Source organism: Ostrinia nubilalis, chromosome 28 (assembly GCF_963855985.1).
Source record: "Ostrinia nubilalis chromosome 28, ilOstNubi1.1, whole genome shotgun sequence".
NCBI lineage: Eukaryota > Metazoa > Arthropoda > Insecta > Lepidoptera > Crambidae > Ostrinia > Ostrinia nubilalis.
The window spans coordinates 576,404-594,845 of record NC_087115.1 but is presented as its reverse complement, the minus strand read 5'-3'; the positions used below and the strand labels follow the sequence as shown (position 1 = coordinate 594,845).

At 43.0% G+C, this 18,442-nt stretch overlaps 2 protein-coding genes across 2 annotated transcripts in view; one reads left to right on the top strand and one right to left on the bottom strand.

Moving 5' to 3' along the window:
* Nucleotides 1–18,442, bottom strand: part of LOC135085520 (catenin alpha) — a 113,768-nt gene that overhangs the window by 50,583 nt on the left and 44,743 nt on the right. The window lies entirely within an intron of this gene.
* LOC135085134 (uncharacterized) lies at nt 11,739–18,153 on the top strand. Its single transcript, XM_063979889.1, has 7 exons — nt 11,739–11,778; nt 11,825–11,970; nt 12,578–12,727; nt 13,266–13,457; nt 14,042–14,191; nt 16,215–16,319; nt 16,927–18,153. The coding sequence occupies exons 1-7, from the start codon at nt 11,739–11,741 to the stop codon at nt 17,023–17,025; spliced, it is 882 nt and encodes a 293-aa protein (XP_063835959.1). The 3' UTR covers nt 17,026–18,153.

The following is an 18,442-nucleotide window of genomic DNA, read 5'->3' as shown; positions in this document are numbered from 1 at the left end:
TAGGAGCAAACGCGCTTTGTGGTCTCGAGGGTTAGATGCCGAGAGTGATTTTGATACGTCAAGTCTTTCCCAGGTCACATTTACGGTGTTAAAATCTCCCAGTATAAGAAAGTTATCGCCAGGCGCTGAGTCAAGAACAACCCTCTGGCAGTTACTGTGGAACGCACTGATATCGTCATATGGCAGGTCAGGCGGCAAATAGCAAAGACATACATGTAAAGAAGCCTCACCCAATTTATCTGAAAAAATCGTAAGCCAAATGTCCTCGACCCTGCTCTCCCAAGAGAATTGACGGGCACAATTAATATTGTTCTTTATTGCAAGAAGAACGCCGCCCCCACTCTGCTTCACCGAACAAGAGCTCTCGCGGTCCCTACGAAAAACACTGTATCTATTATCTATAGACTCATTATCGTACACACCACAATCAAAGTTAGTTTCCGTTAAACAAACAATATCATAATCACAGTTCAATAAACTTAAATAGATATCTTTCAATTTGGATCTGGCTCTTCCTAAATTCTGATAGAACATACTATACATATTGAGAAATTAATATTTTACCAAAATTATAATTAACTAAATAAAGAAAAAAAAATTAACACTAGCGTAACTTATCTAAGGAGTCCAGGTTGTGGATAAGAATAGCACCTGCTGAGTCGTCCTTGCGCACATATATCTGTCCATATTTTACCCACACATATTTGTAGTTACGTTCCTTTGCAGTCTTTCTAGTTGTCGCGTGCAATGTCTTTTGCTCTGGGGACAAGTGCTCGGTGACGTAGATTCTACACGGTTCACCAGGAATATCTAGGTCGGAAGTTCTTAAACCATTACCAGTGTGGGTTTTGTGGTATCTATGGGTTGCAGACAACACCAGGTCTCTTATTCGTGGGGTGGAAAAGGTTACTACTATGTTACGTGGCCTGGAAGAGGCATTATTCAATTTAGCCACCCTGCGGCAAGCGCTAATTTGGCCATCCTCCACCGGCGCCTTCACAACTTCAAACAGTTTCTTGAGCACAGCCAAAATATTTTCGTTTTTACGCTCCGGCACTGCTTGTATTTCGATGTTGCAGTTGCGTGAGATCTTGTCGATGCCAACCAAGCGGATATTGAGTCTGTTTATTTCGGATTGTAAATTCATATTTTCCTTCTCGAGATGCTTTATTATGTTTGCGCTTTTTTCAATATCCGATCGTAAAGCCGTCTGTTCAGCGGAGATAAAATCATTGGAAGCGCTGAAGTCATCCTTAATTTCCCTCAATGCTGACCCTACTTCGCTCTTAACCATTTCTTTAATGTCATCCCTGATTGCTTTACGAAAACTATCCATAAAAAGCGAAAGCGAAACATTTAGCTTTTCATCAAGAAGAGCACTGATTCTTTCCATTGTGACTTCATCTTTTGATTGGGTGTTACTCACAGTAGAACTCATCGCTTTAGTTGAGGGAGGGGACGACTGAGAGTTGCCTATGCTCGGGTCAGGCACGTCCAGAGACATATTCAGGCTGTCTGTAGGATGCGGTAATAAATGACCCTGGCGAACGGGTGTGTTTTCATTAGATCGTGTGCGTCGAGTTACATTGCTGCAAGACGGACATATCCAAGCCGACGCCTGCTCTTTAGTAATAGCAAGAAATCTTTGCCTATCAATGCTGAGGCACTGATAATGAAACTTGCCTGTACACAGTCGGCATCTCAATAGTTCCTTAGAGCACGGTTTTTTACATGCAATACAACTCATCTTGTGCGTTCCTTGTGGTTACTAAATTCGCCGCGGTGCGCCTAGTCTTGTTGGTCTAGCGGTCGAGAACGGCGGCCTCCACGCAAGTGGAACCAAGTTCAAATCTCAGTGCGGCGACACAAAAATGTTACCTCAACTTTTCCAATGATGGGGCTCCAAAGCCGGACACGCAGGCCCGCGGTCACAGAGGGCGAAGCCCCGAGGCAATCACAATAAAAAATAAATATATTCAAAAACTGTTTAAGAGCCACCACAACACGTCCACTCGCAATGAAAACCCAACGACGAAAAAAAAAAAAAAAAAAAAAAAAAAAAAAAAAAAAAAAAAAAAAAAAATATAATATAGTAAGCTCATAGATCAATTTTAATTAGTTTGTAAAAGTAATTAAAACTAGGCTGATAATAAAGACTAGACTTGAGTTTCTAGTGCTGCTTCTCAGCTAAAAAACACTTTATTATTCCAGAGCAGTAGTTAGACACTTTAACATTATCCGCTGTGACGATCTGGTTTAGTGCCGATAAATAGTAATAAAAAAAAAATTAAAAAAAAGATAAATAGTACTGTTGAATAATGCATAGCATTATTCAACAGTCAACGGTATCTATTCATACCGCACGATTCAAACTGCAAAAATCTCAAAACTACAGAAATAAACAAAAAATTAAAACTTTGTGATCAAATTCTAGTATTTCTGAGTTGTCACACTGTTGCTTGTTGTTTCGGAAGCTGTTGACAAACGATCGTACGCGTGATGAGTAACGAGTGTATAAGTGGGATAACACGAGAGTATATTGGTCAAGGGTTCACGTAAAATATTGTTACGTAAGATGTTGCAAATATTTGGAGAGGAAAGAAGGAATTTCTAGAAATTATTACTGCATCATCATCGGTACAGCCTTTTTTTCCGCCGGGAAATACCCACTAGCCGATGAACACGGTCAGTGGGTTATGTGGGACTCTAAAATTGGACATTCGTTCGTTCGTTCAGCCGAAAGACGTCCACTGCTGGACAAAGGCCTCCCCTAAGGATTTCCACAAAATCAAAATCAAAAATCAAAATCAAAAATATTTATTCAGTTTAGACCACAAGTGGCACTTATGAACGTCAATAGAAAATAATAAAAAAAGAAAAGGTAGCCCTTATGGGGCACTTTACATGTCTCCTTATCTTTTGGGCCCTACCAGCGCTTCGAGACAAACATATGGCAAGTGCTGAGAAGAAACGCCGGAACAAACTCAGTCACCACTTATTGCCAGGAATTATCTAACGGTAAGAATAGTCAAATTTAAGTACATCAAATATGTGCAGACTGAACTGACCACGCATCCTTGTCATCAATATAGTCTCGAACCTTGTAGTACCCTTTGGACATAAGGGTATTTTTTATATGTATCTTAAATTTGTCTATTGGCAATTCAACAAGGTTGTGTGGTATTTTGTTAAATATGGTAATACATTTCCCCAAGAATGAATTACCTATCTTATGCAACCTAAATGATGGAACAGCAAGTTTATTTTTATGTCTCGTGTTAAATGAGTGGACGTCACTTGTCTTAGTAAATAAATGTATGTGTTTACGGACATACATAATGTTATCAAATATGTATTGCGAAGCCACAGTCAATATATTGATTTCTTTAAAAACTTCTCTAAGCGAGTCACGTGGTTTAAGACCGTATATTGCCCGGACAGCTCTTTTCTGTAAAATGAAAATTGATTCTATGTCTGCTGCTGAGCCCCACAGTAAAAGACCATAAGACATAATACTATGAAAATAACTAAAATATACAAGCCTTGCTGTTTCAACATCAGTCAAGTTTCTGATCTTTCTCACCGCAAAGGCAGCTGAACTAAGTCTTCCCGCCAAGGCAGCAATATGGGGGCCCCATTGTAATTTACAGTCTAGGGTAATACCTAGAAAGACAGTAGAGTTTATCAGTTCAATGCGTTCATTATTTACTGTAATATTAGTATTAACTTGTTTGACATTAGGCATAGTGAATTTTAAACATTTAGTTTTTTTTGCGTTTAATAGCAAATTATTAGTTGTAAGACCGGTTCTGCGCTGCTCGCATCCAGAGTTCCAGACACCTCCCGCGACCTTCACCAGATCGTCGGTCCACCTAGTGGGAGGCCTGCCCACGCTACGTCTTCCAGCCCTAAATTACATTATGGAGATGATATTAAATTACTAGAACGGAGTGTCGTTTTAAAAAAAGTTGTGATTTCGAATTGTTAGGGAATGGTGTGAAATAGTTGTAGTTGTTTTGTCAACTTTTTCGCCACTTTGGGTATCACGAGCTATGTGACTGACTGTACCTATTGAATTGATGTCTACGGAAGAAGAGCTACAAACAAAGTAATAAATACAGCCACGCAGTTATGGTCAACTTGTTATTTTAAACTTAACCTTACAATTTGACTTAAGTTATTTACAAAAAAAACACTGGCCAAGTGCGAGTCTGACTCGCGCAACGAAGGTTCCGTACAAACATTATAAGTATCTACCTATTACATAACCGTTTATTGCAACTACTAGCTTTCCGCCCGCGGCTTCGCCCGCGTAGATTTTTGTCTGTAACAGAAAAATATTATCGCGCGCGTTCCTGTTTCAAAAACCGGGATAAAAACTATCCTATGTCCTTTTCCGAGACTCAAACTATCTGTATGCTAAATTTCATCAAAATCGGTTCAGTGGTTTAGGCGTGAAAGAGAGACAGACAGACAGACAGAGTTACTTTCGCATTTATAATATTAGTATAGATAGTATAGATTAGTATAGATTTAACAGTTCGTTAGCACACATTGGCACGCAAAAAATTTGAGCCCTGAATTTTTTTCAGATTTTATCATGGATGTTTATGAGAAATAGTGCTTCAGAAACGTGGGGACTGATGGAGTGATTGATATTGTACAAAACAGTGAAATCATCCTGAAAACTGACACACAAATGACGTCTGGTGACATCCCAAAATCGGTTTCGTTTGACAGCTCGTAGTTGTTGCTCTATCCCGAAAGAATATTAATTCCAGTGGGGGCAGAATTTTCTGTTCGGTTTGGTTGGTGGTAGGGCTTGTTCTAAGTCCGCCTGGCTAGCTACCACCATCTTACCCAAGTCTGTCGCCATAACAACAATGTTAACAGCATTGTTGTGTTCCGGCAGTTAGAGGTAAGATAGCCAGTTCCTCCGTGGTTGAGGATTCCGGATGAAGCTCGCTTCCACCTTCGGCCTGATCATCACTTACCATCAGGTAAGATACAGGCCAAGAGCTTCCTCGTTGTGGATAAAAAAAAACTAAGGAACCCTAAAACCCTTCGTTATTAGTATTTTATTAACCCAAAGGTCAGTCAAAGACTCAATTGGAATTCTAATGGTACACCAGGTAGACTGTCGGTAACCTTGACATTTGTGTAACCTGCACGTGAAGCTTTACATTTATGTGCAGAATGGACCTTATTGGAGGTACATAAGGTATGTGGTAAGGTAGATATGGTTAAGGCAGAGGACAGTATTGACCAGTCATGGTGTGGGAAAAAGATGATGACATTATTATGTCATGATTTGGTTGTCCTATATCATGTGCCACTGTCATGTCTATGTAATCTAAACTAATATTATAAACAGGTAAAGTTTGTGTGTTTGCATATTTGTTAAATTGTAAGGGGTAATCAGGGACCTACCGAACCGATTTTAAAAATTCTTTCACCAATAGAAAGCCACATTATTGCTGAGTATCATAAGTTATATAAAATACCGAAAAATTCCACGCGGGCGAAGCCGCGGGCGGAAAGCTAGTTGCCTGTATTTGTGTGATGTCCATTGTAATAAACGTATCTTTCTTTCTTTCTATACGTACTGATTTATGAATGCGAAAGTCAGACAGACATTTTTTTTTGCCTTTTCACGCTTAAACTACTGAACTGATTTAGATAACATTTAAAATTAGCATAGAGTCATAGTCCCAAAAGGTGGACGGACGACCTCGTGAAGCTGGAAGGCGCTGGATGCAGGCCGCTACCAATCGATCAACATGGAAAGCATTGGGGGAGGCCTATGTTCAGCAGTGGACGTCCTATGGCTGAAATGATGATGATGATGGAGATAGTTTTTACCCCAGTTCCAGATCTAGAAAACTGTTTTTACAGGTGTTGTTTTAAAGACATTGACAAATAAAATAATTACACTGGTCAACAGTGGTTTTGGTGCCAAGGAATTGTATATATTTTTTGATTGAGGACCTTATGCTGGTTGCTTTAGTAGCGAATTTGATGATTTCCTACGTGTGGTTTTCTAGATTTTGACGTGTATATAAAAATACAAAATTTCACCAAAATCAGCGTTTATAATATTTTGAAATGCTTAAAAACTTTATTTTCCACGACTTTTGTGAATGAGGTGTAATGGAACTATCACGTTACATCCTCCAGCAGTAATCAGCCATCATATACCGATCCCATCTGCCTTGGTACCTCTCTTCCAATGGTTTTTAGGTCTTGATAGCATCGCTCTCCCTATTCTTAGCTATAGCATGCTATAGTGACCCAAGATTCTCTGGGAATTGGTCAAGATGACTGTGGAGGTAGTGCTCTTTGATAAAAATTATGACATCTTGAGTTTTTAAGGCATGTCTCACAATTTCAGAGTAGTTACTGGACTAGTGATTTCCGAAAAAAAAAATTGTAATTTCAATTAACAAAATCTATGCAAATCGTTCCAAATTGTCCATCGAACTTAAGAAATCAGTATCTTTTATTAATATTGTTATTTATGGACTATTTAAAATTACTTAATAAATTAATTAAAAAAAAAATTATGCTCAAACTAGGATTTTTTTTTGTTCTTTCCTCACTTTCTCCACTCTGAACTTCATGTTACGGCTTCTTTGACCATTGTAACATTGCCTTAAGTGTTCACAGAAGATTATAAAAACAATTTTGGGTATCCACGGCTTGAATACAACCACAATTTCCGACTTAAAGTAAGAAAAATAAGCACTTTTAATGAAATCTTGCCTGAATTTTTGAACTTTTTAACTGTGTACACACCACCAATGTAACAGAAATACATTTTGATTATTGAGACAACTTCTTGGCAATGTAGACATGATATTAAAATAAATGCATTTATAAAAATGTACCGAGAACACTACAAACTGTGCAACCAAAGTACCGATTAAAGCTAAATTTTAAAACTGAGGGTAGATCCAAAACTACACGTAGGAAAAAAAAAGAAAAATATTTTTATTATTACTAATACACACCTAATAATAAACTATCAACAGAATCTCGGCACCATTTTCATTTTGATTTTTTGTTGACCAGTGTTATGTAGAGAAGATTTTTCGGGCGTCCCCTGAATGAAATGAATTTGGAACAAATATAAAACTAGCTAGGAAAATAACTAAAATACAACTCGACATTTTTTTAACACTTTTTCTAATCAAATATGACTGGTCTACTATGGTGGTGACTACGGGACTATTTCCACCCCTCTGTCCCACCACTGTAACTCCTGTGTAGCCGCCAGCTTGACAGCCAATAAAAAACCAACCAGTGAAGGTCAAGTTTGTCCTGGGGAAAGTTAAACTGTCATTGGACCCGCAACGAAATTAATCAGAAGAACATAGGAGTTCGAAGTTAAGGTTCGACTTCCCTCCGTTGCAAAGCGCACAACAAATAAAGATCACCGTGCACTCGCAAATCTGCCGCTGCGCATCTCGTCGACTCTATAAAAGCTCGCGCGTGCGCCGCCGAGCGCAGTGACCGACCGACCGTGACGCAAAAATGGTGAGTGACATCCGACCGCTCGCGGAATTTGCTGTAGTGGTGCGGCACCCTTGTGATTGTGACATTCTTTTGTTTAGTACTATAAGATCAATAGGATTCTAGGTTTTGCCCGGGTGTATTTCGGTATTTCACAAGTCCAAATACCGAGATAAAAAGTACTTTCAAGCTGTCTTTACCAAACCAAATTTTACCTAAATTAGTTAAATGACCATCCATCTGTAACATTTATTATTAGTTAGTAAACCGTAAAAGGCCTCCTACTAGGTGGACCGACGATCTGGTAAAGGTCGCGGGAAGAGCCTGGATGCGGGCAGCGCAGGACCGTTCATTGTGGAAAACCTTGGGGGAGGCCTTTGTCCAGCAGTGGACGTCATTTGGCTGAAAAGAAAGAAAGAAACCGTAAAAATGGTGAGTGACGTTCGACCGCTCGGGGAATTTGGTGTAGTTGTGCGGTACCCTTGTGATTGTGATCTTCTTTTGTTATAAGATACTAGCTTTTGCCCGCGGCTTCGGCCGCTCTGTGATAGTCTATATCGCGCGCACGTCCCGCTTCCAAAAACTGATATAAAAGTCTATGTTGCTTTTCTAAACTAAACAGTTAATAATTATATTGGTGAAAACCGTATGAAAATTCGTTCGGTAGTTTATGAGTTTAGACGAGGTAAAGAACTTGTTCTTTAATATTAAGTAGTGATACATTCTACATTTGATCTATTCCGATCCAATCCCATCATCTAATACCAATGGTATTTGTTTTTTGACATAAGATAACTGAAATATACTACAAATTAAAACTGTGTGAGCTGCAGTGGTGGGAAAGTAGGAAACAATCATTCTCCAAAAGGAGAGGAAATAAGTCAAAAAATGTTGCCTTTGAATGAATCCCATTCTGTATGGAAGGCATTTTTAAAACTTTGTCTTTGAACGCTAGCTAAACGAACTCTATTAAAAATACAATGTTTTGAGACCTCTAAAAGATTAAAAGTGTAATCCGGCAAAACAAACAAATCAAAATGAATGATATGCGCCCGACGGCCGGTATTTGGTTATTTACAAACCGACCGCGCATTTAGAATTGTAAATGATCATAAAAACATTGATGGACGTTTGCCCTTGAAACTTTAACATTATATGCAAAGATTTTTAAAAATAAGTCACAACTTTTACGCCCGTATTCACAAACTTTACTATGAGGTCTCACAGAGCGGTGGACGCACAGGGTGACACACGAACCAATTACAGAGCTCTATTCACAGCGTTCGATTTGCTGCTTCACTTAAGCAAGCATTGTTTGTGAATATGAGTGTTAGTTTTTGCCCCAAAACAGTCCGTTTGATAGAGCTCGTGAAGCATTTTTTTGTTTTTTTATATCTTGAATAGTTTAGAAATAATCGAGTGAGATCACTTATCGTTTCCAACCTGTACCTACCTATAATGTAGGCAGTGTGGCAAATCCTTAACATCAAGTGTGATTGCGGTCAAATACCTGCCTTGTTCTGCATTAAAGTTATCAAAATAATATCTCAAGATTTTTCTCAAAACCAAGACGCGTATGTTAATACGTTTCTCCGTAACGATTCAAAGTTATGCCCATAGATGAGTTATGCTCAGAGTCTGAGGTCAGATAGCAAGGTCACGACCTTCAAGGTCAGGGTTCGATTAACAATTATTATTTGTATGTAAACATATTTTTTTTGTTGTTTTATGTGTTCTAGACACGCTATGTCATTATTATTTTAAATTGTACTCTCATTTGTAGGAGATTTTTTACCCAGTTGCGCCAGAAGGAATATGTTTTACAAATGTACATATGACATTTTTCCTGTCTACGCAATCTACCTAGATTATTTCTTACAATTACCGCCCAGTCAATTAATGAGTGACATTTGTGGAAAATGGCGAAGTAGATACCTTAATTTATTTCAACACTAGCTTTCGCCCGCGGCTTCGCCCGCATGAAATTTTGTCTGTCACAGAAAAACTTTATCGCGCGCGTCCCTGTTTCAAAAACTGGGATAAAACTATCCTACATCAATATCAATTTTTTGGACTCAAACTATCTCTCTTTCTTAAAAATCGGTTCAGTGGTTTAGGCGTGAAATCGTGACAGACAGACAGTTACTTTCGCATTAAACTTGTGACGTATTTTAGCACATAAGCTTTTGCCTGTGGCTTCACTCGCGGTATACTTAGGACCTCCGTTTCATCTCCTTAAGGAGTGAATTTTGCCTATGTTCATCAGAAAAAAACCTGAATAGGCTAGTTTCCTAAAAAAATTTTTTTTGTCCGTCATGTTTAATATCAAAAAATATTGTACACATATATTTTTATTTGTCAATCTAACAAATAATTACATAGTTATGGTGCGGTGAAGTTCCGCACGACGTCACAACGTGCGGCACTTTTATGCAAGCATTGACGTCACGGGCCTCTTCTTATGAACTTTGGCGCGCTTTATCTCTTTAAATTTTCATTAGTTTGAAAAAGTGAAAAATACGTGTAGAGTATTTTTTGATAAGTTAACTGACGGACTAATTAAAACTTGCTTTTTGACCCAGGAAACATCCCTATTCTAATGATAAAAGAATTTTTAAAATCGGTCCATTAGTTTTTGAGTTTATTCGTTACAAACATACAAAACTACAAATCTTTCCTCTTTATAATATTAGTATACTTATTGCCAAACACTTGTTCAATATATCCCTTTAGCCAGCCTTCAACTAGCTATCTTACGTCTAAACTAAAGTCTAACATCTAAAACCTAAACTATACGGCCGTTAGTCCCAATAAAGTACAAGCAAAATGTTCTTACAATCCCATGTCATTGTAAGGTCATACTGACATTTACCGAGAACTATCGCTTTGGCTTACACGTCCATCTGATATGAAGAAATAGAATCTAATGCAATAATTACTACTAACATTATGGGTGCTTATTGCAGATGAACGGGGTGTCAATCAATGTATTTCTACATCTCTATTTTAACGCAAAAGTAACTCTGTCTGTCGGTCACGCTTTTCCTCCTAAACCACTGAATCGATTTTGACGAAAGGCATAGAGATAGTTTGAGTCCCGGGAAAGGACATAGGATAGGGTTAAAACCCGGTTTTTGAAACAGGGACGCGCGCGATAGTTTTTCTGTGACAGACAAAATTCCAGACAGAATAACGATAATAACAGTTTTTTCAAAAAACCCCCATAAGGGGATTTAGTGGGGTCAAAAGCTTAACACGGTCGAAGCCGTGGGCAAAAGCTAGTTTACTAAATGACTCTACCAGCGGCAGAAAAATATTTAAAAATTAAATCCAGCCACTTGGCACTTGGACCAAGCTAAAAGTGGGTCAAAAGTGGCTCGCACACTCACTGCGGGCGCCCGTCGCACAGTCGCGACAGCAATATAATTACGAGCGAGCGATAAGGATGGGTAGCTTTGGGTCATTGGACAAAATTCTACGTGCTCACAGACCGGGCTTTATTTAGACTTTCGTCTTCAGGCACTAAGGTATTTTGGACGAAATACCTTAGTGCCTGTTGAAAGGTAACAAATGCTTAACCAGCACATTCTGTTCCAGAAACTCTTCGCCCTAGCCTTCCTCGTCGCGTGCGCGTACGCAGACGTGTCCCACCTGGTCAACCCTGAGGCCAGCGCCAAAATCCTCAGCCAGGAGCTGGACGTGGGCGTGGAAGGGAGCTACCAGTGGGCCTTCCAGACAGACAACGGGATCTCGGCGCAGGCGCGCGGCGAGCTTACCAACCCGCAGTCTGTGAGTACCCTTGGCTTTGAAACTCAGAAGTTCCAGGTTCGGTTCCTAAAGGGGGCGCGGGCGTCTTAAATCCAGAGACCAGCCCCAAGTTTCTTAGCCAACCCACAATCTATGAGCCACCTAGCTAGAGTAGCCATGCCAGATGCTAGATTCTATTCCCAGCAACGAGAGCATCCTAAAGATTCACCGAAAATCTGTCTCAGCCCTAAAGGTCCCAGGTTCGCTTCCCAATGAAAGCATCCTCAATTCACTCAACCGGGAGCAAATCTGCAAGTGGTTTGACTACTAAGCCTAGAAAGTCACCCAGAACTACTAAACCTGGTCTACGAAGACCCAGAGGTCCCAGGATCTTTTCCCAGGTGGTGCATCCTCAATCTAGCTGTCAGCGCTAGATCCACGGCTCGCTTAGTAGTAATCCGTGAGTACTCATGCCTACTATGCCTTGGGAGCCACCCCTGTCGTCTAGCAACACCACTGGTCTCTGGTGTCTTTCGACTAGCAGCCCCACTGGTCTCAGAGCCAGTGTCCCACCTGGTCAACCCTGAGGCCGACGCCAAGATCCTCAGCCAGGAGCTGGACGTGGGCGTGGAAGGGAGCTACCAGTGGGCCTTCCAGACAGACAACGGGATCGTGGCGCAGGCGCGCGGCGAGCTTACCAACCCGCAGTCTGTGAGTGTTATTAGCCTTACTAAGCAGCCTCTGTGCTGCATTCAGACCAAATCTAAGACTCAAAGGTCCAGGATTCGACTTCCAGCAGGGGCATCCTAAAGATCCACTTATAATCCACCATATTACTCGCACCCCTAGGACCTGGTAGTAGGGATTCCCAGCGAGGGTTTCCTAAAGATTCTTAAGCTGATATGCTGAACCTGGTAAGACCGTCTGTCCCTGCCCCAGAGGTCACAGGTTCTATTCCCAGCGGGGGCATCCTAAGGAGACAGCAAGAGATTCGTGTCTCGTTTAAAAAACCGCAATCTTTGAGTACTCTGGACATTGTCTCAGCCCCAGAAGTACTAGGATCTATTCCCAGATGGTGTATCCTCAATTTGGAAGTCAGCACTAGATACGCAGCTTGCTTAGTTACTTAGACTACTACGCTTTAGCGTCTGTCATCTAGTATGGGGTATCCTCAACTTGAGAGACCAGTACAAGACCCGATGCTGTCTCAACCATCTAGTCTTTGAGTGCTCTCGTCTTCTAAGCCTCTAGACTCAATGCTTTTGCAACACCACTGGTCTCTAGTCTCTTTCGACCAGCAACCCCACTGGTCTCCGAGCCAGTGTCCCACGTGGTGAGCCCCGAAGCCGGCGCCAAAATCCTCAGCCAGGAGCTGGACGTGGGCGTGGAAGGGAGCTACCAGTGGGCCTTCCAGACCGACAACGGGATCACGGCGCAGGCGCGCGGCGAGCTTACCAACCCGCAGTCTGTGAGTACTATTGACAGACCTAGAGGCTCCAGGTTCGATTCACAAAGGGGGCATCCTAAAGATCATCAGCCAAGACCTGCAATCTTTGAATGCTCTTGGCTTTGAGACCCAGAAGTTCCAGGTTTGGTTCCCGACGGGTGCATCTTCAAGCTGGAGGTGGAGACCATCTGTGAGTTGCCATGCTAGGTCCCACGTTCAATTCCCAACAGGGATCCCCCTAAAGGTTGGTATCAGCTCCAGAATTCCCAGGTTCTATTCCCAGCGGAGGCATCCTAAAGATCTTTGAATGTTCTTGACATTGCCTCAGCCCCAAAGCCCAGGATTGATACCCAGCTTCCTCAATTTGAAAGTAAGCCCTAGATCTCGCTTAGCAACCCAAAATTTGTGAGTTACTTAAGACTACTAAGCTTTAGTCTCTCTATCCTCAACTTGGAGACCAGTACAAGACCCGATGCTTTCTCAAACATCTGCAGTCTTTGAGTGCTCTTGCCTACTAAGCCTCTAGACTCTATGCTTTAGCAACAACACTGGTCTCCAGTCTCTTTCGACTAGCAGCCCCACTGGTCTCCGAGCCAGTGTCCCACGTGGTGAGCCCCGAAGCCGGCGCCAAGATCCCAAGATCCTCAGCCAGGAGCTGGACGTCGGCGTGGAAGGGAGCTACCAGTGGGCCTTCCAGACAGACAACGGGATCACGGCGCAGGCGCGCGGCGAGCTTACCAACCCGCAGTCTGTGAGTCACTTGGTTCGATTCCCAGCCGAGGCACCCTAAAGATCAACCCATGATTCCTAGCAGGGACACCCTAAAGATCCTTAACCAAGACCCGCAATCTGTGAGCTGAGTACATACATAGACAGACCCAGAGGTTCCAGGTTTGGTTCCCAAGGGGAGCGTCTTGAATCCGGAGACCAGCCAACTCGCAATGAGCGTATCACTTAAGAGTACCATGCCATGCCAGGTCCCAGCTTCGATTCCCAGCGGGGGTACCCTAAAGATCCTCAGCCAAGACGAGACCTATTACCTGGTTAGACTATCTGTCTCACTCAGCTCCTAGGTTTCATTCCCAGCGAAGGCATTTACAAGCTAAAGGCCAGCGGAGTTACTCCGAAAAACTTAATCCAATGTTTCGAATGTGGCCATCTCTCTCACTCAAAGCGAGATATCAGCATGAGCGACGGTGACAGAGAGACTCGAAACTACTTCGGAGTAGCCTTGAAGTACAAGACTTGTCTACGCTTTAAGCCTTAAGTCTCTATGGTCTAGCAACACCACTGGTCTCTAGTCTCTTTCGACTAGCAGCCCCACTGGTCTCAGAGCCAGTGTCCCACCTGGTCAACCCTGAGGCCAACGCCAAGATCCTCAGCCAGGAGCTGGACGTGGGCGTGGAAGGGAGCTACCAGTGGGCCTTCCAGTCCGACAACGGGATCTCGGCGCAGGCGCGCGGCGAGCTTACCAACCCGCAGTCTGTGAGTACCCTTGGCTTTGAAACTCAGAAGTTCCAGGTTCGGTTCCTAAAGGGGGCGCGGGCGTCTTAAATCCAGAGACCAGCCCCAAGTTTCTTAGCCAACCCACAATCTATGAGCCACCTAGCTAGAGTAGCCATGCCAGGTGCTAGATTCTATTCCCAGCAACGAGAGCATCCTAAAGATTCACCGAAAATCTGTCTCAGCCCTAAAGGTCCCAGGTTCGCTTCCCAATGAAAGCATCCTCAATTCACTCAACCGGGAGCAAATCTGCAAGTGGTTTGACTACTAAGCCTAGAAAGTCTCCCAGAACTACTAAACCTGGTCTACGAAGACCCAGAGGTCCCAGGATCTTTTCCCAGCTGGTGCATCCTCAATCTAGCTGTCAGCGCTAGATCCACGGCTCGCTTAGTAGTAATCCGTGAGTACTCATGCCTACTATGCCTTGGGAGCCACCCCTGTCGTCTAGCAACCCCACTGGTCTCTAGTCTCTTTCGACTAGCAACGCCGCTGGTCTCCGAGCCAGTGTCCCACGTGGTGAGCCCCGAAGCCGGCGCCAAGATCCTCAGCCAGGAGCTGGACGTGGGCGTGGAAGGGAGCTACCAGTGGGCCTTCCAGACAGACAACGGGATCACGGCGCAGGCGCGCGGCGAGCTTACCAACCCGCAGTCCGTAAGTACCCAGAAGTACCAGGTTCGATTCCCAATAGGGGCATCCTAAAGATCATCAGCCAAGACCTGCAATCTGTGAGTGCTCTTGGCTTTGTCTCAGACCCAGAAGTTCCTCCAGGATGGTTCCCAAGGGGAGCGTCTTGAATCCTTGAAGGTTTGATACTCGGCCAACCCTCAATCAGAGAACCACCTAGACCACTAAGCCATGCTAGGTTTTGACTCCTAGAAGGGGCATCCTAAATATCCACCTGTAACCTGGTCAGACCACTAGTCTACTCCCCAGAGGTCTCAGGTTTCATTCCCAGCGAAGGCATTTTCAAGCTAAAGGCCAGCGGAGTTACTCCGAAAAACTTGATCCAATGTTTCGAATGTGGCCATCTCTCTCACTCAAAGCGAGATATCAGCATGAGCGACAGTGACAGGGAGACCCGAAACTACTTCGGAGTAGCCCTGAAGTACAAGACTTGTCTACGCTTTAAGCCTTAAGTCTCTATGGTCTGGCAACCCCACTGGCCTCTAGTCTCTTTCGACTAGCAACCCCGCTGGTCTCAGAGCCAGTGTCCCACGTGGTGAGCCCCGAAGCCGGCGCCAAGATCCTCAGCCAGGAGCTGGACGTGGGCGTGGAAGGGAGCTACCAGTGGGCCTTCCAGACCGACAACGGGATCACGGCGCAGGCGCGCGGCGAGCTTACCAACCCGCAGTCCGTAAGTCACTTGGTTCGATTCCCAGCGGAGGCATCTTAAAGATCAACCCATGATTTCTAGGGACACCCTAAAGATCCTATGCCAAAACCTGCAATCTGTGAGTACATTGACAGACAGAGCCAGAGGTCCCAGGTTCGGTTCCCAAAGATCGGGAGACCAGCCCCAAGATTCTTAGCCGACCCGCAATCTATGAGCCATCTAGAGTACTATGCCATACCAGGTTCAAGATTCTATTCCTCGCAAACCATCATCAGGCAGAACTCACAATCTGTGACTGCTCTTGGCTGTGTCAGACCCAGAGGTCCCAGGTACGGTTCCCAGCGTGGACAACTAGAATCTAGAGACGAACACTAATATCTTTAACCCGAACTATGCTAGTTACCTAGCCTAAGCCAAGCTAGGTCCAAGGTTCGAATAGATCCTAAATATCCTCAACCACCTAACTGGAGTCGCAGGTTTGATTCTCGATGGCTTTCTGACGTCAAAGCTTCTGCACAATGATTTGATGATGATGCAACTTAGCCTCCTCTGTAATGTAGTAAAAGACCGTATGGATTATCACGCAAAATCGATAGAATGCGTTTATCGTGGCGCGCCTCCCAGACCTACTGATAATTATGACGTCATTAACTCTATTGTCTATTGCTACAGGACAACGCAGCGCAAGTGGTGCAGGGCCAGGCTGCGTGGTCCTCCCCTGACGGCGAGCAGATCAGCCTGCAGTATGTAGCCGACGAGAACGGGTACCAGCCTCAGGTAAGATCATTCGTTCGTTCGTCTCAGCCAAATGACGTCCACTGCTGGACAAGTCTATCAAGGATTTCCACAAGAATAGGTTCTGCGTCCACAACTGGACAAATCCCACCACCGCCCATGGTTCTGTGGTGAGTTTAGCAATTATGCGGGTCATTGCATTTGATGGAAAATGACGAACAGGTTGAAGGTGGAATCGAGCTTAATATTAGTAAGAACTTATGCATATAGCGGGCCTACCCCGTCACTATCAAGGTATCTACTATCGGATTAGCAAACTGAAGTGGCAATGGGCAGGACACATAGTACGCAGAACTGACGGCCGATGGGGCAGCAAGGTTCTGGAGTGGAGGCCACGTACCGAAAAACGCAGCGCGGGACGTTCACCCACAAGGTGGACCGACCTCATAAAGGTAGCAGGAAGGCGCTGGATTCAGGTCGCTACCAAACGGGCGATGTGGAAATCATTGGGGGAGGCCTATGTTCACGGTGGACGTCCTGTGGCTGAAATGATGATGATGTCACTGTCGCCCATATGACAGTGATGGAATGGCAGTACCCCGACGATTGTTCAAACCAATTCCTCACTAACTTATGTTTACCATTCCAGGGCTCCCACCTCCCCACCCCTCCCCCCATCCCGGCCGCGATCCAGCGGGCTCTGCAGTACATAGCCGAGCACCCGCCCAAGGAGGAGCCCAGGTCTTAAGGAGGAGTAGAATAAAATCCCGCAGACTATAGACATTTTAACCGTAACTTTAAACATAACCTGTGTTTTAGTATGGAGTTTGATAACTTTGACGTTTGTTATAGTTAAAGAAAGATGGTGCAACCCAGCTGTAGTCGACCGACAAGTTGTTGACCTGTTAACCAGTAAAATATACATGGAAGTACGCACTAAACTATCGGCCGACTAAAAGTCTGTGTCTACGGGGACTTTAAGCGTAGGCGCAGACCGCCGAATTTTAGTTGGACTCGATTTAAATTTGTATGAAGAACTGGCCGATACCGCATCGGTGCAATGTGCGCACTTTCATACATCCATACTGATTAACACCCCGACTAAACTATCGGCCGACTTAAAGTCTTTAGTCTGCGGAAACTTATGTGTAGAAGTATACTGGAGCTTGAGTTTGAGAACCACTAATGGGGGAGTGGCGACACCTATTGAGGCGCCACTACAAACTGGTTGTAAGGATCGCTCAACAGATGGCGCTGATATAAGCTTACTATGGCACACGCCTCCGGGCCTACAAACCTGGATCGCGATAGTAAAGATTTTTTTAATTAGTGGTTAAACACAAGCTACAGTGGACTTTTTAGTTGTAGTATTATGTAAGATAAAAAATGATAAACAGTTCAAGTACAAATAAGTAAAATTTTGTAACAAATAAAGTAAATTTTAAAGGTGGATTCACATTGATAGGTAATGCTTACATAGCGTCAGAGACTAATGCCCGTTTTCACCATCAATCCCTAATATTTATGTGACCCCTATGAAAACAAAATTCATAATTATTATGTGTTACCATAGGGGTCACTTAAAAATTAAGGATTGATGGTGAAAACGGGCGTATGTTTCCTGCAGACATCACCTAACAATGTCAATATACCTTAAACAGTATACTTAATAAAACTAAATTCTGTATCCAGTTTTGTCCTTGGCGTCAGCCATATTGGTGTATAATGACGTCAATTATATGATTTTGTGTATTATAACGTTGTATGTAAGTCGTTCTATGCGCCATATTGTTTCTTAAAATACTCGTAGTCTCGTATTTACGTGTAAGATTTTTTAATATTTACTGTGATAAAAGAAATAAATGTTTTGTAACAATCAATTGTTTAGTTCATCACCCAAAAGGTATAAAATTAATATTAGTTTGTAAGAGGTATCACAGTAAAAAAGGGGGTTGAATCCTGAAAATATTTTGGCTAAGAAACCCTAGGGGTTACAAAAGTGATTATTCTGATATACAGGGTGTCTATTACAATAAAATTATCACTTTCTTAGAAGAAATACAAAAATATACATATTTTTGTAAAAATCAAAGCACTGATTGATTTGATAATGCCAATAAAGCTACTGAAATGTGAGAAATGAAAAATCTTGCATATTGCCTATT